The sequence below is a fragment of the Mixophyes fleayi genome, chromosome 4, assembly GCF_038048845.1.
Source record: "Mixophyes fleayi isolate aMixFle1 chromosome 4, aMixFle1.hap1, whole genome shotgun sequence".
Taxonomy (NCBI): Eukaryota; Metazoa; Chordata; class Amphibia; order Anura; family Limnodynastidae; genus Mixophyes; species Mixophyes fleayi.
Window position 1 is genome coordinate 196,316,956 of NC_134405.1, and position 27,355 is coordinate 196,344,310.

A 27,355-nucleotide genomic window follows, 5' to 3' on the forward strand; every position below is an offset into this window, starting at 1 on the left:
GTGCTCAGCCCCCCACTCTTTCCAGCCCAACAGGGGGGGGGGTAAAAAAAATTCTGGGGAGCAAATGTAGTATTGAAACATGGTGTTGGAGGCAGGGGCAGACTGGGCTGGCGGGAAAGAGGGCATCTGCCACCCAGGCTGGTCCCATAGTGGGCTACCTTGGGCTGGATCACTGGGACATCTGCATTGCAATTTTTTCCTTTCAAATGTTCCTAAGAGGCTGCTGAGTCAAGTCTTGCCCCCCGGGTTAAAATTTGCCTGCCCTACCCTAGTTGGAGGGCTGGAGAGAGGAAGGAGCTCTGGAAGTCGGCCAGGAGGCAGCTTAGGAGGCTTTGAGATCAGAGATCCAGGAGAAGGGTCCAGAGTGATTCCTATATCAGCTATTCCTTGGATTTGGGGAATTCAACCACCAAGTATGGGTGAGGGTCACAGGAGTGGCCCTTGCCTCTAAGACAGGGCTGGGTGAGTCGGACAGGGCTGGGTGAGCCACAAAGGTAGTATTGACAAGAGAGGAATATATGGCACTGGATTGCGGAATTTTGAGAGCTCAAGTCCAACCATTAAAAGGCCAGAATATAAAGTTTTGGAAGTGAGGAGGAAGAAAAAAACAAAACAAAACCAAAAAAAACAAGTCTACCAACTTTAGATGCATTGGTATCCTGGGCAATAGTCAGATGAGGCCCATTAACCTTTTTGAATTTGGGAATACAGTGGACAATAACAAAGGATGGCTGTAAGTGTAATTTATTAATAGTGAGACAAATGAAGAGGTAGTGCTATTTGCATGTTGTTGCTAGCTGTCTTTGTATTCTATGCAAGGAAGTCTTCAGTAGTTGCCAAATTTGTAGTTCCTTTTGCTGCAGATAAAGAGAACAAAGTTGGCATGCTAGAAGAAGGAGGCAGTACGAGCGGGGCAGAGGCAAGTACCACGTAGCCTTTCAGAGTCAGGTGTAAATACAATATACTTTAATACCCACTCCTTCCATATTGGCATAGTTACTGTGGCAGCAAGCACAGCTATGGACAGTACAGCAATTGAAAACATTGGGAGATACAAGTCCAACAGGTACATGTTATACCTAAAGCCAGTGGATTTTTATTATAATTATTCTTTATTTATAAGTCGCCACAAGATTTACGCACCGCCGTACATAATACAAAGAGTAGACCATACAGGGTAAAACAGTACAGAACAATAAACGAAAAATAACAGAAATCCAAAAGCTCCAAATATAGCTAGTACAGTGAAGTTGGTGAAGAAGAATATATATATTGACAAGAGGGAAGAGGGCCTTGCTTACATCCTCAAACAGACAGCAGGCACAATGGGGAGTCAGTGGAGGGGATCTACCACAAGAGGAGCGAGTAACAAGGCAGTAGGGGAAGAGGGAGGTGAAGAGAACAAGCATAGAGAGATGGTTAAGTGGATGGCTGGTAGGTTTTGAGGAACAGATGAGTTTTAAGTGCCCATTTCAAGGTGCACAGATTAGGGACATTTGGATAGAGCGTGGGAGGTCGTTCCAGTGGGCGGCAGCCTGGGAGAAATCCTGGATTCTGGAGTGGGATGAGGTGATCAGAGTGAAGCAGAGGCAATGGTCATTGGCTGATCACATGGAATGGGAAGGAGTATGAATGGAAAGGAGGTTGGAGATATATGGGGCAGTGGATTGGGAGAGGGCCTTGTAGGTGAGGGTGAGGATTCTGTAGGGGAAGGGGGAGCCAGTGTAAGGCAAAGCAGAGAGAGGAGGCAGAAGAAGAGTGGCGTGAAAGGAAGATAAGTCTTGCAGCCACGTTGAGTATAGAACGAAGGGGGTCAAGGTGGGAGTGGGGGAGGCTGGTGAGAAGAAGGTTACAGTAATCAAGGTGGGAAATAATAGGTTGGAACAACAGAGATTTAGACAAGACTGCCTGAAGGTCATGAAAAATCAAGTCAAGTACCTCAAGTCAATAGACTCTAATGGTTCAAATGGAGGAAGCAAAAGAGCCAAAAGAACAAAGTTGTAATGCAACTTGTAATAACCCTATGGGTTCAGAGCCAAATTGTCTTGAAATACACCGACAAGGCTGGAACCTGAACTTTAAGGGAAAGAAGAAGTCGCGAAAGAATGATGGAAGTGTGGAAGATTTGCATTCATACCATCATCATCATCATCAACATTTATTTATATAGCGCCAGCAAATTCCGTATGCAGCGCGGTACAGAATGATGACTACAGAGCCAGATTGTAGACGGTCGAGGGAGTTCAGAGTCAGAGAGGAAGGTTGCAAAGCTGGAGTAGATGAGCATCTCAAGTGTTTTTGAGGTGAATGGGCAGGGAGATATTGAGCAGCAGTTTGACAGTGAGGTGGGGTCAAGAGTGAGTTTTTTTGAGAATGGATGAGATGAGGCCGTGATTGACGAAAAAGTGAAAGATGCTGGTGAAAGTGGAAAGGTAGTGGGCAAATGTTAGATGGAGTGGAGAAGTGGGGGGGTTGGCATAGAGTGGCAGGTGCGGAGGGGGGGATTGAGAAGATCATGGTCTTCAACTGCTGGGGTTGGAAGGAATGAACTCAAGGTTGAGCAGTTAGAGGGGGTGCTATGAGGGGAAAGAGGGCCTGACTCAAATAAATATTCACCAAGGGAGGTGAGAGAGTAGTGTAGAGGAAGGGGAGCAAACCAGGGAGTTGGCTGCTATAGGCCCATGACCATGTTGAGGTTGTGAACTTGGTTCACCAGTGGCTTGTGTGAAAGGTCATTTCTCTTCCCCATTATGGTTATAATCCTACCTGTCTGATATACTTTGCCATGTATGTTTATTTTGTCCTAAGGCAATTCAATGGCAGGATGGTTAAAGTAATTGTTGCCTCACAGCACTGGGGGCATGGGTTTGATTCTGACATATTCACTGATTTCTGCCTAAGAAATAGATATTTAAAACTATTTTCTGGGCAACATGAAATCCTGCCCTATTTATATTCACTGCACTCAGGAATAAAAATGATTCAAGTCTGTGCCGCATCTGGGCATTTGTTGATTTTAACAAACATTTTAGGACTCAATAAGTGCACCACAAACTTCTGCCAATGCATTGAGATTGCGGTACTATATGCTCATAGGCTGAATACCCCCCTTTTTGGGGAGCAGGTCATGCTAAAGCTGGCTATACACAGGCATATTGGGTCACTCGGCCAGATCCGTTTTCATTTAGTTTGGCCACACATACACACAGTCCTCATATAAGGCCCAATTAGCATGATGTGCTCGTTGATTTCAGAGGGACAACATAACACTATGTCTAGCACATACATTCCCCTGTGCAAGGCTCAATTAAGCACATAGGTTAGTTTAAAGAAAGGATCTCTTGTGGGGAAAAATACCCACACGATCAGTTTATCCTAAATATCTACAGTTTTGATGGTTCTTGACATTTTCCGATATATTTGTCAGGGAGGTCATTCAATGCGTTCAATTGCAATGAACACAAGTGAATAGAACAAGCACTGTTGGGAAACATGCAATACTACCGCAACAAGCAGGAAGCAAAGTATAGATTGCCAAGAGCCTTGTGACACCAGTAAAGCTGGCCACACATGTTGCAATGAGGTACTTGGCATGAAAATTAAACACCACACGTGGATGACCAAAGTGCACATCTCAATGCTCAATTGCTACACCATGGGTTCTGTAGGGTAAAGACTGCTCTCCAGATAAGTCTGGAAACTCTTCAAACATGAAATAAATAAATAAACATTATCAGATCATCCGGTCAGATGTAAGAAGATGATTGTGCAGAAATTGATGGCATACATTTAAAATAAAAAAATGGGAAGATATGCAAAACAGCAGTTTTCTACATCATGGTCAAATTTAAGTGCAGTGTGATTGTATGCAAAATAGACACTGGAGGCCCTGAGTATATTACATGTTCATTGTTCAGTTTTAGGCTCAGGCCCCTAACAGTCAGTATATGCTGGGACAAACATATACATGCTCAGAGTTGCCTTATGGTAAAGAACTTTGGAATCGCTTACCAGCAAGCAGAGCTACAATGGTTCGTATTAGAAGGCATGCTATGGGCACAGGTAATCCCTGAAGTGGAGAGATTTCGGAAGAGAATGGAATGACTCTGTGATATTTTCCCCATATTTTTATTCCAGTCTCACATTATCCTGGGGCTATAAGAAAGCTGGCCATTTTTTGCCTAATTTTTGGTGTGTTGTAAAATGAGTGGATAGAGCTTGCGTAACAGTCAGAATGAGTGCTAAATATGTACAGTGGCAATCGTTAAAGTTTGTTAAAAGAATGGGAGAACAAGGTTATATATCTTGTGTTAAAACCGCTCTGACAACTGGACTAACCATTAAATATGTATGCCCATTTGTATACATTATAAAAGTAACTTTTCCACTCATGTCTAAATCAATTTATTATATAATTTATTAAAGAATAATTCATTTTACTGTAATGAAGAAAATTATTCTTTATAGATTTTAACATTGTTATTACAGCAAGTGGGTCTCTAGTACTATATTTTTGAAGGCCTTTCCTATCCCAGTCTGATCATTCATCACAGAAAAATTACTTGCACGCTGCTTAAAATACCTGTATAAAAAACACAATATAAAAGTCTGTTGAAGACAGATAACAATGGGTTCACCTACTGTAATCTGCCTTTTTATTGTACTTATTGGTAGTTTATTATCAGGGCAGACATTTGTGAAACCCAAGCATCTTTCAGTTCCTTTACTATAGGTCTTTCAGCTATATAACATGTGCAAGAGGTTTGTTCCAACATCTGCTATTTCAGTAAAGTAATATTTCTAAAGTTACTCCTGAGCTTTTCCCACCAAAGAACAATGTAAGAGGAAATGTGGAGTTACAGGTTTCTTGTATCAAGCAAATTGAAATCACAAGTTCATATAGATAAACAAAAAGACAATCTACCTTTGCAGATGTTTTCGCCAAGATATCTTGCAGTTCCATAATTTTCTGCACTAGTCCATGGAAGTCATTACATGTCGGACATGCTGAAATAACAAATGTATATATGTCAGCTTACTGAACACAAAGGGAAAGCAATTATATTCTTTTTAAAAAAAAATACAAGAGAAAAAGAATACGTACTGCGATTTAGATCAGGACACTGGGAAATAAATCCTTGTGGCATGATAGCAATCTGTAGATCTTGCATGATTCCCTGTGAAGAAGGACATGGAGTATAAACATTTTGTCACATAGCCATGTTGTAGAGTAGAATCTGTCATGTACATTGTTTTTTTACCAAATCAATTTCTAAATATGTTACAGAGCCCAATTAGAATATCTACAGCGCACAACTGGAAGCTGCTTAAATAACACACTTTATCTTTCCATGAAGCATATAACTATATTGATTTACCCCTCATGATGAATGCAAGCCAGAGGAAATTAAGTAAAGCAATTAGTGCCAACATAATAAATGTACATATCAGAAAATAATGATACATTTAAACAGCTGAACATAAATGGAGATTATTGTGTTTTGCATGAAATTAAGCAAAGGATCTTACTCAGTAGCGGCATATATTGTCTGAAGCAGTAGAAGAAATAGAAGTTATCCCCATAAGAATCAAATACAAGTGTTACTATAGGTCAAGAACTGGAATCAAAGAAATATCTATATTTAAAAATGTATACAAATATAGCAATAATAGCCATAACTAAGCTGAAGTTCAACACCTAGTCAATGTCATGGGTGCCTATTTATTAAGCTTTAAACCATGTGGAAATAGATTTTCAGAGCTTGACCTCGATGGCTAATGCCATCTGAAGGTGACGTTAGCCACTCTGTCCTGTGGGGAGAGCATCGCAGAGAGGGATCTTTGGATCCCTCTCCGGAAATCTTTCTGTTCTCCCCTCTGTTAAATTCCGAAAAGGACTGAACCTTTGGTCGCTCATGTGTATTAAACACTCTGCGTCAGATCCCAGAGTTGTTAGTAAAGTATAGTCATCACCGGGACAGCCTCTTATCGTATGCGCTGCATGAGTTTAGTTTTTTTTTAATAAATGGCTGCATTGTATCATCCCTTATTGCTGTAAGGGATGATAATTAACGGGAGGTTGGGGGGGGATGGCGGAAAACCATATAATAATGAACCAACTGCCATTATGAGACAGGAAAATACAGAAAGAATAAAACCACCTTCACTAACACTTTCATACGTAATGTTAACCATTTATACATCCTCATTCACTTACTAATGTAAGGACCATTTTCCTTTTTAAGTTCAATTTCAGTTACTGTATAATACTATAATTCTTTAAATTTTTGGTGACGTAGGTATAATAAACACAGAAACACAGAAAAAAGTACAGCCAGAGATGTATTTAATTAAACTAGTTACCACTTCTATAAAACTCCCACAGACTGTTTTATGTTTAAAAATCTGAAAAGCGTGCATTGTTCATTTTGGACAGACGTCTTGTGTACAGATTCATAAAGGAAGTCAAAGTTGTTGTTGACATGTAATAGCTCAGTTTCTTTTCAAGTGATGAGATCCTAGATGGTCTGTGTAGGAACTGCCTGGTCCTACATAATACCCTACTGAGCAAACCCAGCAGCTTTTCTCTAATCAAGAAGGTGAGATGTCAGTATGATATCTATTTGTGAAATGTAAACCATGTTGATTGGGACAGAGAAGGGAATGGCAATAATGGATGATGTGGAACATCTTATTTTCCTCACTGTGAAACACCTAGTAGATGAATCACTTAATATGCTGGACTTTCTCTAGAGTAATAGATTAGGAAACAAAGAAGGCACATACTGAATAATTAAATAATAGATAATGAAATTCAACAGTGCCTGCATGTAATGGTCATGAGTGAAACCAGTTTATAGTAACAATAACGGACACCAACAGTGAATGTTTTTATCAAACCACGTTGCCAATAATGCTGAACCATGGTTTGACTTTTTATTTAAATGCATAAGAAAAATACCCTATCCTTTAACCACTTACTTTAAATAAATTATTATTTGTATAGCTTAATGCTCAGGACTAAAATCACGTCTTAGATGCCCATAGTTCCAGATGTATTTACAGTGCTCAGTTACATCCTGATGATTTATGATACATATAAAGCAAAGGCATAATGCATAAGCAAAACATAGGCTAATCCTAAACAAAACTTCTGGTGAATTATTTAGCCCTGCAACTCCCAAGCAAAATATCATTGTAAGAAGTAACCTACCTTAAAATAGCCATGTGCATTATTTCTTTGTCCAACCCATAATGTTGTACCGGATGGAATATCCATGTATGGCTTCTCCACAATTCTTTCATAAATCCTATTAAACAAAATACTTGTTAATCTGTCAATCAATGAAAGTCCGCCTGCTGCATACCGACTGTGAAAGTATGGGACTCCTGCTTTTTACTCACTGAGGTCAATGGTCCTTGAAAGGGCATTGGGTCTGCTGTCTGTAACTCACTGAGGTCAATGGTCCTTGAAAGGGCATTGGGTCTGCTGTCTGTAACTCACTGAGGTCATTGGTCCTTGAAAGGGCATTGGGTCTGCTGTCTGTAACTCACTGAGGTCATTGGTCTTTGAAAGGGCATCAGGTCCGCTGTCTGCAACTTACTGAGGTCACTGGCCCCTGAAAGGGCATCTGGTCTGCTGTCTGTAACTCACTGAGGTCACTGGCCCTTGAAAGGGCATTGGGTCTGCTGTCTGTAACTCACTGAGGTCACTGGCTCTTGAAAGGGCATCGGGTCTGCTGTCTGTAACTCACTGAGGTCACTGGCCCATGAAAGGGCATAGGGTCTGCTGTCTGTAACTCACTGAGGTCACTGGTCCTTGAAAGAGCATCGGGTCTGCTGTCTGTAACTCACTGAGTTCACTGGCCCTTGAAAGGGCACCGGGTCTGCTGTCTGTAACTCACTGAGGTCATTGGTCCTTGAAAGGGCATCTGGTCTGCTGTCTGTAAATCACTGAGGTCACTGGCCCATGAAAGGGCATAGGGTCTGCTGTCTGTAACTCACTGAGGTCACTGGCTCTTGAAAGGGCATCGGGTCTGCTGTCTGTAACTCACTGAGGTCACTGGTCCGTGAAAGAGCATCGGGTCTGCTGTCTGTAACTCACTGAGTTCAGTGGCCCTTGAAAGGGCATCAGTCCAACAAAATTATATTGATTCAAAATAGCTGCCACTACTGTGTGCTGTTGCACTTTACACATCAAAAGCATTGAGCTGTCACTTACTTGTTACAATCCACGTGTAGAACCAGGTGAGATGCACTGATTGCCAAGGAAAATCTATGCCATTTGTCATCCGCCAGAATGTATGGAAAAACTTCTGTTTGCGATCGATGACTTCCTGAACGGTAGTGCAATCGGATTTCATTTCGATGCCCACTACTTTCAAGCTCAAGATACCTGCATGACCATAACATAAAATAAGAAACAGAATAGGAGGACATATTGGTCAACAGAGCACCACACAGCAAGCCTAATAGCCAATCATTTTGGTAATAAAAAATAATATTATTATGTTTAAAAAGACAATTATCAGTACTAATAACAGCAATGCAACCCAAACAGCCTACATGATATGCTGGTTATATCATATTCATATGATTTAAAGCTTGTCCTTAAAAGTTTTTGCCACTGTCAATGTTTCTAGGTATTATAATATACTGACGAACTGTGTGATACAACTTCCCATGCAGTAAGCAGACCTCACTATACTTTTGGCAGTCTATTCATCGATTTTATTAATTGATTATTGCTGATCATAGTTTGCATGTATATAGCTTAGGTTACAGGACTTGATCACGACAACAATAAAATATAAAAATAAGGCATTTTTGATTTCATACACTTTTAAAGGTTAGGTGTAATGATACATCATTTTCATTATCCTTCATAAGAAAATTCATAAGCTGGGCTATTACTTTTATGATCGATACACAGAGGTGGAGTAGTATCCATATTGAGCGAACATATTAACTGCTAAAAATTGAGCAAAAATAAGCAATTAAAGGTTGAAAACTAATAAATTAGGCTGACTGCACAAATTAAACCAGTAAAAAGTGTCACTTGAGACATCCGTGCCATGAAGGAAAGTGTGTTGCCTAAATATCAGTCACTTTCAGAAAAGATATTCTCTGCATTGTAGACTTGCAGAATATTTCAGTTGATATGCTGCCATTCTGTTAGGCTAAAGCAATATTCATAACATGAGAGATGGAACTGGCCGAGGTACTTTAGAAACTGGTATCCATAATATAATTTTATGTGCAATTGCTCCTATTTAAACACACTGCACCAAATAAGTTCAGCCTTCTGGTCCACCTGTGCAGATGGTTTGAACAATGACTGCAGGTTTTTTACTGCCATTTAACTAGCACAGTGGGCAAAAGTAAAAAGTATTTTGCATTGTGCTGTCCGTTTGTGAATGACACCTAGGGGTATATTTACTAAATTGTGGGTTTGAAAAAGTGGAGATGTTGCCTATAGCAACCAATCAGATTATAACTGTCATTTTGTAGAATGCAATAAAGAAATAAAAGCTGTAATCTGATTGGTTGCTATAGGCAACATCTCCACTTTTTCAAACCCGTAGTTTTGTAAATATACCCCCTAATGTTTATTATTCCTATAATAAGTGATAATCTTCAGTACTACTATCTGTATTCTGATAATCAAATACCCAGCAACAATAACAGCTCTCCAGGCACTGATCATTATCCTACATTAAACATTTTCCGAGCAGTTGTTATAAAATAGTTGTCTTAAGCCCTGTGTAGTAATCTCCATGTTCACACAAACTGAATGTTTTGATTCCTGATGGTTATCAAAATGTGACGCACAGTCACATTTTCATGGCTCACATGAGCAGATGATTTGATCAACATTAGTTTTTTCTGCAAACATAATACCTTATTGCCTACTTACACATTCGAACCAAACCCTTCATTCAATTTACCGTAAATGTTTTCTTTTATCCTCCTAAAATACTGTTTGTTTGAGCCAAAGTCATGCACTAAGCACAGTGGCTGGTCTGCCTCACAAAACTGAGGTCAAGAGTTCAACTTCCGACCATGGCCTTATCTGTGTGAAGTTTGTTCTCCCCATGTTTACGTGTGTTTCCTCTGGGTGCTCTGGTTTCCTCCCACACTCCAAAAACATACTGGTAGGTTAATTGGCTGCTATCAAATTGCCCTTAGTCTCTCTTGGTCTGTGTGTGTATGTTAGGGAATTTAGACTGTAAGCTCTACTGGGGCAGGGACTGATGTGAGCGAGTTCTCTGTACAGTGCTGCGGAATTAGTGGCGCTATATAAATAGCTGATGATGATGATAATAGAGCCCATGGCAGCAAGGAAACCAAAAGGGCTGCTTTTATAGGTTTTATACAGCTGACAATTTTCCCACAAGCACATATTTTCCATCCATCATTAATTTAAACTTCCCAGTTTCCGTCTCAATACACTGCTCATTTTACCTTTATAAATAATTTCTGAAGATACAGAATCTGGCTTTATTTAAAGTAACAAATATTTTAATATTGGTTTTTCCAAATATCTATAGCACGTAAACATTAATAAATGAAAGGTGGAGTAAACTACCATGGTACGTATGACAGAATAATCATCTTTATCTTGGGGACCAAAAAACCATGTTCTGTCATAGTAAACTAATTGCCATACCAAAAAACCATCAACCAGTATTTTGAAGACTAGGTTGCTATGATATATTCTGGTCACATCATACATATTTGGGGGTGCATGCATCAAATATGTTGTCATTTAGAACAAATATGAACAATCTTCTGCAAAAATAAAGCTGATCAAAAGTACATTTGGGGAGACTATAAAAATATACTCTCTTATTTTCCTCTACTAAAAAATTACTCTTTTTCTAGTGTATTTAATTTTGTTTCACCTCTCATATCCACCAATAACTGCACTGCTGCTTGCAGATCCCTACCACTGAAAGTATAGTATACTCTATATGGCTATTCACACATTTCAGCTTAAACCCAGGTTACTATCTCTAATAACACACTTCAATTGCAATACTTATCAGGGACGGAACAGTGCATCTCTAGACCTCATAACAGAATGTAGGCAGGGGCCCAGTGATATCGTTCTCACCTCATGGGTCATCCACTGTGCCCCCCATAGAGCAGAGCAGGGACCTCTTCTGAGCATATGTGGTCTAGAAGAGGCTGGTGGAGCGGGGGCCACAGAGGTGGGGCAACTCAGCATGGTAAGGTCCTCCACACCTCCTGCACCCACAATAGTTCTGTCTCTAAAACATATGGGAAGTGGGCAGATGCGGGAGACTGCCATACCTCTCCCGGGAATCCGGGAGTCTCCTGGACATTCCGTGAGAGTTGGCAAGAATGACATATGTATACGAATATACAGTTCGAAGCTCAATCATATTAAACAGCAATTTATACTCTCACATTCAGGATTATTTTTAAGTATTTAATACAGGCCTGGCCGACCTGTGGCTCTCCAGGTGTTGTGAAACTACAAGCCCCAGCATGCTTTGCCAGCAGATATCCAGCAGAGTATGCTGGGACTTGTAGTTTCACAACATGTGGAGAGACACAGGTTGGCCAGCCCTGTATGTGTGTTTTAAAAAATAATATAAACAGCCTTCCAGTCAGTACAAATTAGACGAGCCTCACATTTGCAAAGTATCTACAAATACAGTTGCACAGTACAATTAGCCAAAACAGTACCTACCTATAGTAATTTACCAGTCCATGAAACAAGCTGTTTTGAAGCGAAGGGCTCACAAGACTACAAGCGCAATGTATTTACATGATTACATCCTCTGGCCCAGAATATATTTGTTTGCTCTCTGGGCAGTAAGTCAACATTAAACATCTCCAGACCTCAATCTTCCCTAAATGTACAAGTTTAAAGAACATCCATGCTTGAGCACAGATGGCTGGATCAAAAATGACTGAGCACTATAAATAAATCCCCTGTACACAAGCAGGGATATTTTTAAAACCTTGACTGTTAAGAGGAATTGAGGAATGGACCCGGAAAATCATAGAGGATGTTGCCTACCACCATGTAATCATGGTGCCTTCAAGTCTGCAAATTGGATTATGAGTTTAAATGTATTACAATTCAGGTAACTGTAATCTATTATCTTTAATTCAATAGTAAGCAAACAAAAAATCTTTCAAATTGAGGTCACTGGAAGGTACCTGACTTCTAAACCTACTTTACCTATGTATTGCCAAACTGATCATCTCCTTATATATCCATATGGGGGAGGGGGGTAGGATAAGATTGTATATGATGTTTACTATCAACATTCATTCCTTATCAGCATGGTAGCACATTGGTTAGCACTGCTGCCTCACAGCACTGAGGTCATGGGTTCAGTTCTAACCAAGGAGTTTATATGTGTTTCCATGTGTTCCCCCCCCCCCTCCCCGTCCTGAACACAGTAATCAGTTAATTGGCTTCTGACAAAAACGGATCCTGGTTTGTTTGTGTGGTAGGGAATTTATATTGTAAACTCCAATGGGGCAGGGGCTTATGTTAATGAATGGATATGGATTCGACAGTGCTGCTTAATATTATGGCGGTATACAAATTAAAAACGATAATAATAATAGTAATAGTAGAACTGAAAATAGAGCAGACCATACAAACCAGCATTTAATCCTATAGAAAAAAAAAATACCTCAAATCCATGTTATTGTGCAGGTAATTTACTAGTGCCTTTACAAGCTGCAACAAGAAAAGTAATAAGAAATCTGTGACTTTAGAATACTGCAAGCTATGAAGCAGAGGATGTGCTCATTTATATTGCTATACTGTCTCTTAATGATATTTAAGAAGAGTGAAATGATGTTAGATAACGGTTAATTAATTGTTATTTGTCAAAATCATAAAACGTGCATGTTATATAAATCCTTGGTCAGAAATAATAGGAAAATCAAAACACAAACACAACCCATTTCAAACATGCATGCTAGAAAAAATAACGTAAAAAAACAAAAAGAAATAAAGGTTATTAACGATAGAACAGAGAAAGTGTTGCTGTTAATGGATTGTGGAAGACCTATGCACCTAATCTATGTACACTAGAGCTCCGGTACACAATTATATGAAATTATTTCTTTCTGGTTAAAAACAACATGCTACACTGTTTGCCCGTTTCCTCTGCTTGTGTCTTCATAATATAAGTTGCCTTAGTTTCTATCCTACGCCTTCTCCTAGCATCCTGCATGTTAGCTAGTTATCCTCCCACAGAAACAGATAAAAAACATGCAGTAATTGGAAAATATGCTGTACGTTTATGCTGTGGGCTACTGCAATAAATATATATCTTGTTTTTCTGAACATTTTTTTCAACTTGAAAGCCTTAAAATCTTTTCAATCAGAAATGAAACCTTGAAGTCAGAAAATTGTAAATTTAACATATTTTCACAAAATAAGCTACAAAAGAAAAAAAAGTGTATTTTTCATCTATGCACAAAAAAAATTCATTCAAACCAGGAAAATTGTGTTCACCTAGAAAGCAATTATCTAGCTGAAAAATATGGTACTTTACCAATAATGTATGTTTATCTTATTTTCCAACCCCAACAATACTGGGAAGATTACATAACATGAGCAGTAAACTTCATATAGCCCAACAGGTCTTCTTGTAGATTACTGATGTGCATATAGGGGCCTGAAAATATAAAGTTGAAAATATACCATCTGAAGTAAGACAATGGTCATGTGGTAATGGTGTCACAAGCAGAGCCAGAAATATAGATGTAATTTTGTTCACAATTGCATGAGAACATTTCCAATGTTATTTATGTAGTGTTCACACCCTGCCAACGCTAGTTATAAATAATATCACTTTTCATTCACCAAATTGCCAGTACACAGGGATCATAAAGGAACAAGTTTATACCGGTCTAGAGACAGGAACCTGAAGAAGGGCACCTGGCAATCTTAAGGAACAATGACTGGAGAAATCATCCAAGGGCACGTCAAGTTCTTGGGAGGTCAGGACCTATTGACCTTTGAATGTGGACTTTAATACTGTAACTGTGTATATTTGTGACGTCACTGCTTTGTACAATTGTACAGTGAATAAATTGTTCACCTCTGGCTTTGGAAACCAGAGCGTTCTGATAGAAGCTTGTGTTAGTGCTAACAAGCGCATATGTATACATACCAAATTTTGCCTACAATACTTTGCAAATAAAACCCTTTGTGCTTTGGAACCACAGCGATCGCATCTGAGAATCTTTTTGGCAAACGTTAGATACAGACGTAACACCACGTACACTAGAAACTACCTTACTTCCACCAATACCGTTACACTGCTTTTTCAATCTCTGCTCCTTAATAACTTTCACTCCTCTTGCTTAAGCTCTGTTCTTCTCCACTAGATTGTAAGCTCTCATCAACAGCGACCTCCCTACCATTTGTTTTCACAAGTACTTTGTCTACCTTGCATATCCATGTTTTATGTATGCTCAGTTTTTCCCTATTGACTGATACTGCAGAGCATTTTGGCACCTTACGACAATAATAATTATAAAATCACTTGTGCATTATATAATAAATAATGTTTCGGTATAAAAATTCCTTTTATTCCTTATGCCAGCGCTCTTAGAGTATACAAGTGTATTCTGGAATCTGTATTAGTGTGTGCCTTGTTGTTTATTCATGTGTATATTCCTTTCCAATTAAATTGTCTGCTGATTGGCATTTTCTCTTGAATGGGAGCAGCATATATGCATTGCAAATATAACTGTAATAAAACAATTTACAACCAACAGGAATAATTACTGTCCTAACGTGCCACTAACAAAACACACAATCCTACAGACTAAACATCAATACTATTGAACATACACAATTTCGCTAAAGAATAAAACCTGTAATTATGTTCGCAAGATAAATACAAGTTAAAAACAGTAGTAGCAACATACTTTTCAGACTGCAGGCATTCATCTTCTGTATATAATAAACAGAGGACGTAGGAAGTACTGTGGGTATTATTCAGATGTAAAATCTGCAGACTACATGGTATTTATTACTTAAACTTAAATAAAGGTAATGGCAGCAAAAAGTTAGAAGAAAAATAGGTTAAATAATTGAATTAAATGCAAAGAAATATTAGTAAGCATAATTTATTAGTGTCTAGAGTATTGCCGTTGCTGCTTTGATTCTTGTCCCAGCATGCATTGTCAATATATAGCAGCTTATTGCTGGAAGGGTATGCTGGGACTTGTAGTTTCACAACACCTGGAGTGTCACAGGTTAGCCAACACTGGTTTAGGGTGAAGGAAATTATGCAAGAGTTACAGGAGGCTGGGTTTTTGGAGTCATCATTACAAATAGAGTATAGGTGATTTCAAAATTATTACATATTACAGCCGCAAATTTCATAATTGTTTAATTGTAAAAGGATCATGACCTCTATTCAAACAGATTTATTTGATGATTCTTTCAAATCAGATTAGATTTATAATGGACCGAGCAATATATTAAGGCCTTGATCATGTATTATGTATCGAAGCATATATATGTTTCTTAAGCCAATCTAACCTTCCAGACTGTCCAGATCAAAATATCTCCTTTTCAGTGGCATGCATTCAATATATCCCTTGCTACCATGATAATTTTCTGTGTTGACAGCAATGCAAAGACTCTCCTGAGATACATAGGGTCTGAGTCATTAAGGAGAGCAAAGCAAGAAAAGGGAGTAACTTTGCACCTTGGCAAAACCATGTTGCATTGCAGAGGGAGGTTATTTAAAATGAGGTGACATATTTATAATTGGGGTAGGGCATGTCCTAGATCAACTTTAAATTTCAGTGTAAATGTAAAGATATTAAGTATTTGTGCGCTACATGACAAAACAGCCGATATTTAACTTATGTGCAAAATAAAAAACTAATTTGCAGCCCTTGCATTGTAACATGGTTTGTCCTTGATCAAATTTACTCCTTTTATTTGCTTTGCTCTCCTTACCGACTCATGCCCATAGTGTATCCATTGTGAATAGTGATTCACAGCGCTGGAACCTGAGACCTGAGTCACTAACAGCCTGGATGCAGTGGTAGTGCAAGTGGAGGCCCCCAAACCAGCACCATCAAACTTCATTGATGTTGATCAGGAAATTGGTCGAAAAAAACATATTGTACTGAACAATTGCAATTTTCCTTTTATAATGCTAAAAACAACTTTGAAATGTTATTTGAACAATGCATTTGTAAAACACACCTGTTGCATTTCGTGTTTACACCAAATATAGGTTTGTGAATAAGTTACAAACTAAATACTATGAAAAAGATCTACTAAACCTGTTTGCAAAACATAAATTCACCCATAAAATAAACTAGCTACACACATTCCTGGGAAGACCAAAATATTTAAGGGTGAAACACAAAAGACAAATGGCTTCACAATGCTTACATTGGTTATATTAGGAAATGACTGCAAAACAACTAACTAATACATGCATTAAAAGTCTAAGAAATATTTAAATGATGCTTGATTTTTTAACAAATCAGTTATTTCAAAGCTGCTTAAAGATTGGGAATAAGTTACAATGAGACAGTCAGACTAAGTGAGGTGTGAAGTTTTGATGGACCAAAACTGATGGTGTTCTGGAGATCAATCCTGTGAGTTCTTTGTAGAAATATAGCTTGCTTCATGGTAATATATAATGTCTGATACATGACTATCAACAAAATCATTTTAAAAATGTTGATCATATTTACAGTGTATCTATTTACAAGACAAATTATGCAAGGTCACTTGGTAGAACCAATTTCCACTGCTCACTGAGTTTGGTTTTATTGTTCTTTAGTAGCACATAAACCTTTTTTATGGCATACTGAATCTATATTGTGTGAAATGCAATGTCTGTGTAGATGAACATTCTAATCAATCAACATTTTATTGACAAAGAATATTTACACCAAGGGCTATGAGTGAAAGTGTTCAGTGAAATACCAAATCAGGATACATCTAAAGATGATGTGATGAATGGGTGAACACGAGACCCAAATGCAAGCAAATTTAAAATGTTCATCACTGGCAAAAGGTATATATAGATAAAAGGAGAAGTGCTAAACTACCAAGATCACTGAGCAATAACATTTAAGAATAAAATTTGTCACATTACTATAATATTATATATATATATATATATATATATATATATATATATATATATATATATATATATATATATATATAATATATTATACATATACACACACACATACACATACACACACACATACACACATATATATACACACACACACACACATATACATACATATATATACACACACACACACAGTTTTCACACATACATATACACAGTCATCCAGCATGGGGCACTTAATGGTGCAATATAGTTTGTTTCAGCAGTTAAAATAATACAAAAATTAAATTGCACACTATGTGTACCTAAACAGATAAATTGTACACGCAGACTCCAGTATCAGGCTGGAGCTGGAAACAAAGATACAGAGGAGTTCCAAGATTTATGCTCTTCTGGGACTAGCAGTGTGCCAAGCCATGTTGTGACATGTTTCGTCACTAAAATATCACTCTGGTAAAGTCTTAGTGATGAAATGCGTCAGTAGGTGGCTTGTTTATTATTTTGTTATAAACTTTATTAGTGATCTGCCCATTTTAGAATTCAGTGCTATCTTAATTTAGAACATACCACTCCTCTCTATCTCTGTAGAAAGGACTGTTACAATATTCTGATTGCATAAATCCAAATTCTGTATGTTCCTTTAAAGATAGTGAACATTTATTTGTTATTGAATATGACACTCATACTTTAAACGTTTTCATTGGATGGTTACTGTGCATATTTTTGGTGCACAACTGGTAGTCACCCTAAACTAGCACTATTTAAACTTTGAATACTGAGCACCATGTCATCCCCCTGATGAAGTCCTTTGAGACAAAACCCATTAGGATATGGTTTGGCATTCTGAACTTCTCTGGGTTTGGTTCAACAATGGAATGGTTGGAATAAAGACATTAGTGGATACTGTTCCTTGTTGGTAGCCCAAAGTGTTTTCAATTTGCATTTACATGCTCTTATTGTTCTTATTCTAGTATGGACAGTTATACCGAAGCTGGTGAAGTGTTGAATAAAATATTTTATTTCACTATGGAGGATGCCCTTTCTTTCTATGTTTTTTAGGTCTTTCTGTCCAAGGAAAAGAACAGGCATTTTCAGGAGGAAGTCACAGACCCATGGAGATTCCTAGTGCTTATGGACATACACCTAGACTTGGATTAAACCTCACTGTTTGTTGGGACATTTTATATATAAATGAAATCACTATTAGGAATACAGTAATAAAATATGAAACAAACAACAACAAAATGTGTGAGAGGATTACCTGTGATCTGATTGATGAATAGAAAGAATAACACCTGAATTTAAAGCTGCCTGCTTCAAAGTCAACAAAACAGTAAATTCATGTTTGTTCTTCAATTTGTGAAGAAGTTTTTCTGATGTTACAGTTGATGCTTTTAAACTTCTTGAGGCATCTATAAGAGAAAAATAAACACATAGGTTTGATTCCGAGCTTTGACCTTTCCAGAATGCAGGCTAAACAATTCAATAAACATGTGTGCAATGTTAGACCATGCAGTTTTCCAGACCCATAGAGTCTTTAACCCATAAACCAATTCTCCTAACCTGTGACATGCTAGTGGTAATTGCACACAGCCACAAGTTCTACAGTTTGTTAAGCTATCTTCAGTGTTCAACATGAACGGTTTACCTAAAATATTGATGGCTAGCTTTTACTGCACATTTAATGAATTATTCATATGTCTTAGCTAAGGCAGCCATTCACACCATCATGATTGTAACTGTGTCTCTCTCCATGTCTACAAATACTATTTCAGCTTAGTAAATGTCAAACAATGCCAAGATCTCAGAAACAGAACCGCCTAAAGGTTGGCACGCTAACAGGGATTGTAACCCTACCAGGTGATGTATTAAAGTGGAGAAGAGTAAACTGAAATGGTCATGAGGATGTAGTCTGCAGATTACCCTAGCGCTCTCATGCAAAAAAAAATGTAAAAGGAAATTGAACTAGAGAGTCATGTTCCTCAAGCACTTTGACCTGATTGCTTAAAGCCTAGTTCTGTAAAACACAGTGTACCATGTTGTATTTATAAAAAATAATATGATTACAAAATAAACCGCATAGCATTACATAAATAATAGAAGGCTAGCAAGTTTTTATGGATTACTATAGACAAATGCATTCTGAAGAACAATTGGTTTGTCTGGTAAGCTGGATACATTTCAGCGCTGTTTTAATTTCTGTGTGTTCTCTATGGTAGCTAGTTAATAAAAAATCCATCAATCATTATTAATAAATCAATCAATCATTACTTAGTATAGATTTCTGAGGAATTTATGAATGACAAGCTAGATAGTGCTTTTCAATCCAGACGTATCTCAAATCATTTCTAGGAAAATAAAGTTTATTTATTCCAATTCTATCAGAGTGCCAAATTATTTGAAAATAATAATAATAGCTGCTTAATGATTAGCAGTCCTTCACCTACCAGGACACTGTACAATTCATAGACTGGTATTGTATAACATGCAAAACATTTATAATCTGTAGGTTGCAACCAAAAATATGAGTTTGCATGATCAAAAAAATATTTTGTACTACTAGCTAATAAACTGTAAACTACATATACAACAGTATATATCTTTTATACCCAACAGTAAAATAACTATTTACTGTGTATGGGCTACTTTAAGATCAGATTCATTTTCCAATTGATAGATTCAATTAGTATAGCATATATTCATAGAAAAATTCACACAAATAATGTAACCACTATTTACCCCAAGCTTTAATCAGATGTCTCCTGTGTATAGTGATACTGTACTTTATTTTCTTTATTGAAGTCCTGGTATAGCTTTAATGCTCAGAAATAAAATCACACATTTTAGATATCATGTTTTCCCTGATACTTTGAAATCACAAATGATTGTACATAAGCAAAGTGGTGTGCAGACAAACATTGGGATGAAAATCTTTTTGGGTTTGGTACCACATGTATTCTGCGTGACACCTATGCAAACACATTGACACAAGCAGGGGCTGAGGGGAAAAAAGCAGAATTTCTAGCGGGGATTTCCATACCACGCTGCCCAGGTGGGCATGACTATCATGCAAGGGGACGTGGCTATCATTGTAGACCATACTTTTGCTACTCTCCATCCTATTACAACCCTCTTCTAATAAACGGGCAATGCTGTGCATGCCAGAACCAGGACATACATGGGCAATGACTGCCTCACTAGAACCAGGACAGTTGGCAGACTGTACTGCTCTCTTCTAAGTGCAGGTATCACTACCTGCTGCTGCTTGTGCTTAAGCTCAGTTCCTGCTGGGCTGTATCCTGGAATGTTGGGGCCAGGTTTAAAAATAAAGGAGTATCGGTACATAAAATATGAAAAGCATCAAACAGCCCCAACACTAAATGAATAGCACCTATGTTTAATAGTTAGGCCTCCCTCACTGCAACCAGCCCAGGACATTAAGTTAATATCATTCACATTTAATAAATAGACCTATTTCGCAACACCAAGCTTCAACATTAAATCAATAGTATTCACAATTATGAAACTAAGTTAATAAATTGGCTTATATGCACAAACAGTGGCGTGCAGACCCTAAGACAATGTTGGTGTTTCTCTCTCAGATGCCCCAGCAGGAGACTCCCCTTCACCCTTACATCATCTACCGTTCAACTCTGAAAAGAGTAGAGAAGAGTCCTCTTTCTGAGGGGCCTGGCATGCTCTGAAGTGGCCCCTACTCTCCTCTTTTCATAGCAGAGCGGAAGGGCTGTGGAAGTTACAGCTAAATTGCTGGGCTCCAACCCAAACTTTGCTATGGGGCCTGGTGATGCAGAGTTCCACCCCTGCTACCAAAATAACCCCGATAATAAATTAATAGTAATCACATTTAATAAATAAACCTATTTCCCCCCAACCTGCCCTAACATTAAATTGATAGTATTCACATTTAATAAATAGCCCTCCTTCTCCCCAAACTCAACATCACAATAAATTAATAGCACCCAAACCACCCCAGCTTTAAACTAACAAGCCCAGAGACCTGGCAAGTGGACCCAATAGCCTCTAAGTGCATGTCTGTGGTGCAGGGCTTTGCAGAGACCATTTTATTTTCTACCTCTTTGTGATACTATGTGTATTATTTTTCCTCTTTTTAACTTTATCTACCGGAGACAAAGGTTACAAGTGATTTAGTGTTAGTGGATACCACTATTACCAGTAAACTATTGCTGGTCTGACTTTGCTACCAAGTTACGGCAATTAATGTCACACAGTGTTTAGTTTGAGCATTGTGTACTTAGTCATCGGTAGCTTTGGAAAAAAATTAAATCCTGGATGCAGAGCTGTCACTGGTAGAATGGTTCAAACATCAACCATTTTTCCAAATCAAATATGATTTTATATATATATATATATATATATATATTAGGGATGTGCACCGGCGACTTTTGAGGTCTCGTGTTTTGTGTTTTGGATCCGGATTTTCGTTATTTTTGAGGTTCGGATTTGTCTCGCAAAACACTTGACGAAAGGTCTCGGTTCGGATTTAAGGTATTGGATTCGGATTTTTTTTGAAAAAAACATAAAAAGTTTAAAAATCAAGTTTTTGGGCTTATTTTCACTCCTAGGCTATTATTAACCTCAATAACATTCAATAACAAGCATTTCCACTAATTTACAGTGTATTGTGAACACCTCACAATATAGTTATTAGTCCAAAACGTTGCAACAAGGTATCTTTCTGGACTGCGTAGAGGAGTGGGTCACCACAATATATATTAAAAACCCTGAACTTTTATGATTCGCACCAATAATTGTACCTGGACTGCGTAGAGGAGTGGGTCACCACAATATCTTAAAAACCCTGAACTTTTATGATTCGCACCAATAATTGTACCTGGACTGCGTAGAGGAGTGGGTCACCACAATATCTTAAAAACCCTGAACTTTTATGATTCGCACCAATAATTGTACCTGGACTGCGTAGAGGAGTGGGTCACCACAATATCTTAAAAACCCTGAACTTTTATGATTCGCACCAATAATTGTACCTGGACTGCGTAGAGGAGTGGGTCACCACAATATCTTAAAAACCCTGAACTTTTATGATTCGCACCAATAATTGTACCTGGACTGCGTAGAGGAGTGGGTCACCACAATATCTTAAAAACCCTGAACTTTTATGATTCGCACCAATAAATGTACCTGGACTGCGTAGAGGAGTGGGTCACCACAATATCTATTAAAAACCCTGAACTTTTATGAATCGCACCAATAAATGTACCTGGACTGCGTATAGGAGTGGGTCACCACAAGATATCTTAAAAACCCTGAACTTTTATGATTCGCACCAATAATTGTACCTGGACTGCGTAGAGGAGTGGGTCACCACAATATCTTAAAAACCCTGAACTTTTATGATTCGCACCAATAATTGTACCTGGACTGCGTAGAGGAGTGGGTCACCACAATATCTTAAAAACCCTGAACTTTTATGATTCGCACCAATAATTGTACCTGGACTGCGTAGAGGAGTGGGTCACCACAATATCTTAAAAACCCTGAACTTTTATGATTCGCACCAATAAATGTACCTGGACTGCGTAGAGGAGTGGGTCACCACAATATCTATTAAAAACCCTGAACTTTTATGATTCGCACCAATAAATGTACCTGGACTGCGTAGAGGAGTGGGTCACCACAATATATATTAAAAACCCTGAACTTTTATGATTCGCACCAATAAATGTACCTGGACTGCGTAGAGGAGTGGGTCACCACAATATCTATTAAAAACCCTGAACTTTTATGATTCGCACCAATAAATGTATCTGGACTGCGTAGAGGAGTGGGCACTGGGCACCACAATAAAATATATAAAAAACCTTCAACAGATCTGCATTACACTACACATACGGCTGCTCCTCCATCCTCTCCATCATATACATGTTGGAGTTTTAGCGTGTGACAACCTCTTGTTTTTGATAATGTCAGTGCATTTGGAATATTTTTCAATTTGCCCCACACCACTGAATGTACTTTATCTATGATACGCAATACGCATCTATCTATCTTGACTGCGTAGTGTGGTGGCCCCGGTACACAATTTGGTACCGAGGCCACAATATAATTAAAAAACCCTCCACGTGTCGGAATTCCACCAAACAAGTATCTGGACTGCATAGTGGGGTGGCCCCGGTACCCAATTTGATACCGGGGCCACAATACCTCCTCCAAACATGCTACAGACAATTCGTCATTGAGAGACCCCAGACAGACAGGGTCGAAGTGTTATTGTTTGACTTTGTAAACCCAAAAAAATGTCCCTGTTGCACATAGTCGTGCAATGAAGACTGACTTTTTCATTTAAAGGCACGATCTTTAAAGTGTAGTGTTTGTAAGTCTAAGTCATATTATACTTTTGGTAAAATTGGTTTTTTTTGTTCCTCTTTATGGTAATTAATTAGTAATAGAATTAAAGTAGGAAATAGAATTAAATAGAATTAAAGTAGGAAATAGAGTGGTATAGAGTTGTAGTGTGGTATAGATAGAGTGGTCCACACAATATAATAATAAAACCCTCAACTGGTCTGAATTCCACCAAACAAGTTTCTTGACTGCGTAGTGTGGTGGCCCCGGTACACAATTTGGTACCGGGGCCACAATACCTCCTCCAAACATGCTACAGACAATTCGTCATTGAGAGACCCCAGACAGACAGGGTCGAAGTGTTATTGTTTGACTTTGTAAACCCAAAAAAATGTCCCTGTTGCACTTGCACATAGTCGTGCAATGAAGACTGACTTTTTCATTTAAAGGCACGATCTTTAAAGTGTCAGAAAGAGAAAGAAGACACAGGAGAGGAGAGTTGTAGCTGGGGACCTGGGGTGGAAGCTCCCAGGCTCCCCCAGCATTGCCTGGAAGTCTGAGCGTGGTGACTGAGCCAGGGCAAGGAATGTGTGCCCTGGATGAGGGGGAGAACTCCATGCCACTATAGTGAACCCAAGAGAGAGGGGGACACTGCACATGGAAGAGGCCCTGGAGTGAGGGCTGCTACAAGAGGCATGGTAGCTGTAGTGTCAGATCCTGAGGCTGAGAGTACACAGAGTGACGTGTCAGAGCACAGGAGACATTATCCCCGCAGAGGAGGGATGAGCTGCAGTTGAGAGGTATGTTGTTGAAATAGGACATGCACACTTTAACAAACCAATCATTTCAGCGACAGGGCCTACCAAACAACTTTGACTGAAATGATTGGTTTGTTTGGGCCCCCACACCAAAAAAGCTATTCATCTCTCCCTGTACAGACTAAACAGGCTCTACTGAGGCAAGATGTCGTCCTCATCCTCAACCTCTGATTCCTCTCCCCCTACAGTGTGTACTTCCTCCTCATCACACATTATCAATTCGTCCCCGCTGGACTCCACAACCACAGGTCCCTCTGTAGTATCTGGAGGGCAGTGCTGTACTTCATTGAGGAATTGATTATTCATTTTTATAAACATCATTTTTTCAACGTTGTGAGGAAGCAACCTCCTTCGCCGCTCACTGACCAGGTTCCCCGCTGCACTAAAAACTCTTTCCGAGTACACACTGGAGGGGGGACAACTCAGGTAAAATAGAGCCAGTTTGTACAGGGGCTTCCAAACTGCCTTTTTTTCCTGCCAGTAACAATATGGACTGTCTGACATGTCTACTTGGATGGTGTCAGCAAAGTAATCATCCACAATTTTTTCTATTGTGACAGCATCCAATGCAGCGAGAGTAGACATGTCTGCAATGGTTGGCAGGTCCTTCAGTCCGGACCAGATGTTATCAGCATCCCCGCCAGTGCCTCTTTTGGGAAAACTGAGCTTTTTCCTCGCAGCCATAGATGTGGAAGAAAATGAGGGTGGAGCTGTTGGCATGTCACGGTCCTCTTCAGAGGACAATCTCCTGACCAGCAGGTCTTTGCACCGCTGTAGACTTGTGTCCGCCGGAAACAGAGACACAACATACGCTTTAAACCGAGGATCGAGCACGGTGGCCAGAATGTATTCCTCTGACTTTAAAAGAGTGACCACCCTCGGATCCTGGCAAAGCGTACGAAGGGCTACATCCACAAGAGCTACATGCTTGCTGTAATCGCAATGGCTTACCAGCTCCTCCCTCACTTTCTCCAGCTGCTTCTGCAACAGCCTGATCAGGGGAATGACCTGACTCAAGCTGGCAGTGTCGGAACTGACTTCTCGTGTGGCAAGTTCAAATGGCTGCAGAACCTTGCACAACACGGAAATCAGTCTCCACTGCGCTTGACTCAGGCGCATCCCCACTCCTTTGCCTATGTCGTAGGTGGCTGTGTAGGCCTGAATGGCCTTTTGCTGCTCCTCCATCCTCTGCAGCATATAGAGGGTGGAGTTCCAGCGCGTCACAACCTCTTGTTTGAGGTGATGGCAGGGCAGGTTCAAGCTTTTTTGATGTGCCTCTAGTCTGCGGTAGGCACTGGCTGAATGCCGAAAGTGTCCAGCAATTTTGCGGGCCACCGCAAGCATCTCCTGCACACCCCTGTCACTCTTGAGGTAATGCTGCACCACCAAATTAATGGTGTGGGCAAAACATGGGACGTGCTGGAAATTGCCCATATTTAATGCCCGCACAATGTTACTGGCATTGTCTGACACCACAAATCCCCATGAGAGTCTAAGTGGGGTAAGCCACTGGAAGATAATTTCCCTCATTTTCTCTAATATGTTGTCAGCGTTGTGCCTCTTATTAAAGCCTGTAATGCACAATGTTGCCTGCCTTTGCATGAGCAGCCATTTTGTAGATGCTGCTACTGATGCAGCTGTTGCTGTTGCTGCGGAAGGGGATGCATCTACCCAGTGGGCTGTCACAGTCATATAGTCCTTCGTTTGCCCAGAACCACTTGTCCACATGTCCGTGGTTAAGTGGACAGTGGGTACAACCGCATTTTTAAGAGCACTGAGGACACTTGATCGTACTTCTCTGTACATTTTTGGTATCGCCTGCCTAGTGAAGTGGAATCTCGAGGGGATTTGGTACCGGGGACACAATACCTCCATCAACCCTCTAAATCCCACTCCACTGATGGCGGACACCGGGCGCACGTCTAACACCAACATTGCAGTTACAGCCGCAGTTATACGCTTTGCAATAGGGTGACTACTATCGTATTTGGTGGTCATGGCAAACGACTGTTGGACGGTCAATTGTTTGGTGAAAGACTTAGCGGTCTTACGACTTCCCCTCTGGGAAGATGACCGACTAACAGCAGCAACAGCAGCAGTGGCAGTAGTAGGCGTACCGCTGCAGGATTCCTCGGATGAATCCCGTATTGAGGAGGACTCAGTCTGGCTGCTGACTTGGGCTGCAGGACTGAATCTGATGGAGATTGTGGAGGAAGTTGACGAGGAGGGTGTTGCTGGTGTGTATCCAACTGGACCACGGGATTTAGGTGTCCCTGTACCGATGAGGGTCCTAGCCCCAGTTCCTGAACTAACCACTGAACTATGAAGGTTATTCAGGTGACGTATAAGGGAGGATGTTCCTAGGTGGGCAAGATCCTTACCCCTGCTTATTTGAGCTTTACATAAGCTACATATTGCCATACATTGGTTGTCTGGATTTGGATAAAAATAACTCCAGACCGAAGAGGTGCATTTTTTGGTCTTCTGACCAGGCATGACGATGGGCTTTTTCATCCCATGGACATCAGCTGTTTCCCCCCCTGGTGCCTCATTTACAATAACCACATCACCATCCTCATCATCAAGTTCCTCCACAGCGCCAGCTACATCATCAATAGCCTCCTCCCGAGCCACCTCTTCCCGTACAGTGATGGGAAGGTCAGGCTTGACAACCACCAACACCCTTGGACTCGCCTTGGGGATTTGTGATAATTTCTCTTTAGAAGGCAGAGTTGTTTGCTGTTTTGTTGCTGACAGCATAACTCTCTTCAATTTTTTGTAGGGGGGGGGAGGAGGAGGAGGGCTAAGATCCGTGGGTGAAGCTGAACCACTAGTCATGAACACGGGCCAGGGCCTAAGCCGTTCCTTGCCACTCCGTGTCGTAAATGGCATATTGGCAACTTTACGTTTCTCCTCAGATGATTTTAAGTTTCTCTTTTTGCTACTTTTTCTTAACTTGGGCTTTTTGGATTTTACATGCCCGGTACTACGAGATTGGGCATCGGGCTTGGAAGACGACGTTGATGGCATTTCATCGTCTATGTCATGACTAGTGGCAGCAGC

The 27,355-nt window shown here is 39.6% G+C and overlaps 1 protein-coding gene across 1 annotated transcript in view; it reads right to left on the reverse strand.

Moving 5' to 3' along the window:
- NELL2 (neural EGFL like 2) overlaps nucleotides 1-27,355 on the reverse strand; it is a 252,389-nt gene that overhangs the window by 145,934 nt on the left and 79,100 nt on the right. The window contains exons 3-7 of the mRNA XM_075209076.1: nucleotides 18,391-18,541; nucleotides 8,222-8,395; nucleotides 7,214-7,310; nucleotides 5,105-5,177; nucleotides 4,925-5,007 (exon numbers count right to left, since the gene is read on the reverse strand). Of these exons, the coding sequence (XP_075065177.1) occupies nucleotides 4,925-5,007; nucleotides 5,105-5,177; nucleotides 7,214-7,310; nucleotides 8,222-8,395; nucleotides 18,391-18,541 (578 nt within the window). The remainder of the gene's footprint in view (nucleotides 1-4,924; nucleotides 5,008-5,104; nucleotides 5,178-7,213; nucleotides 7,311-8,221; nucleotides 8,396-18,390; nucleotides 18,542-27,355) is intronic.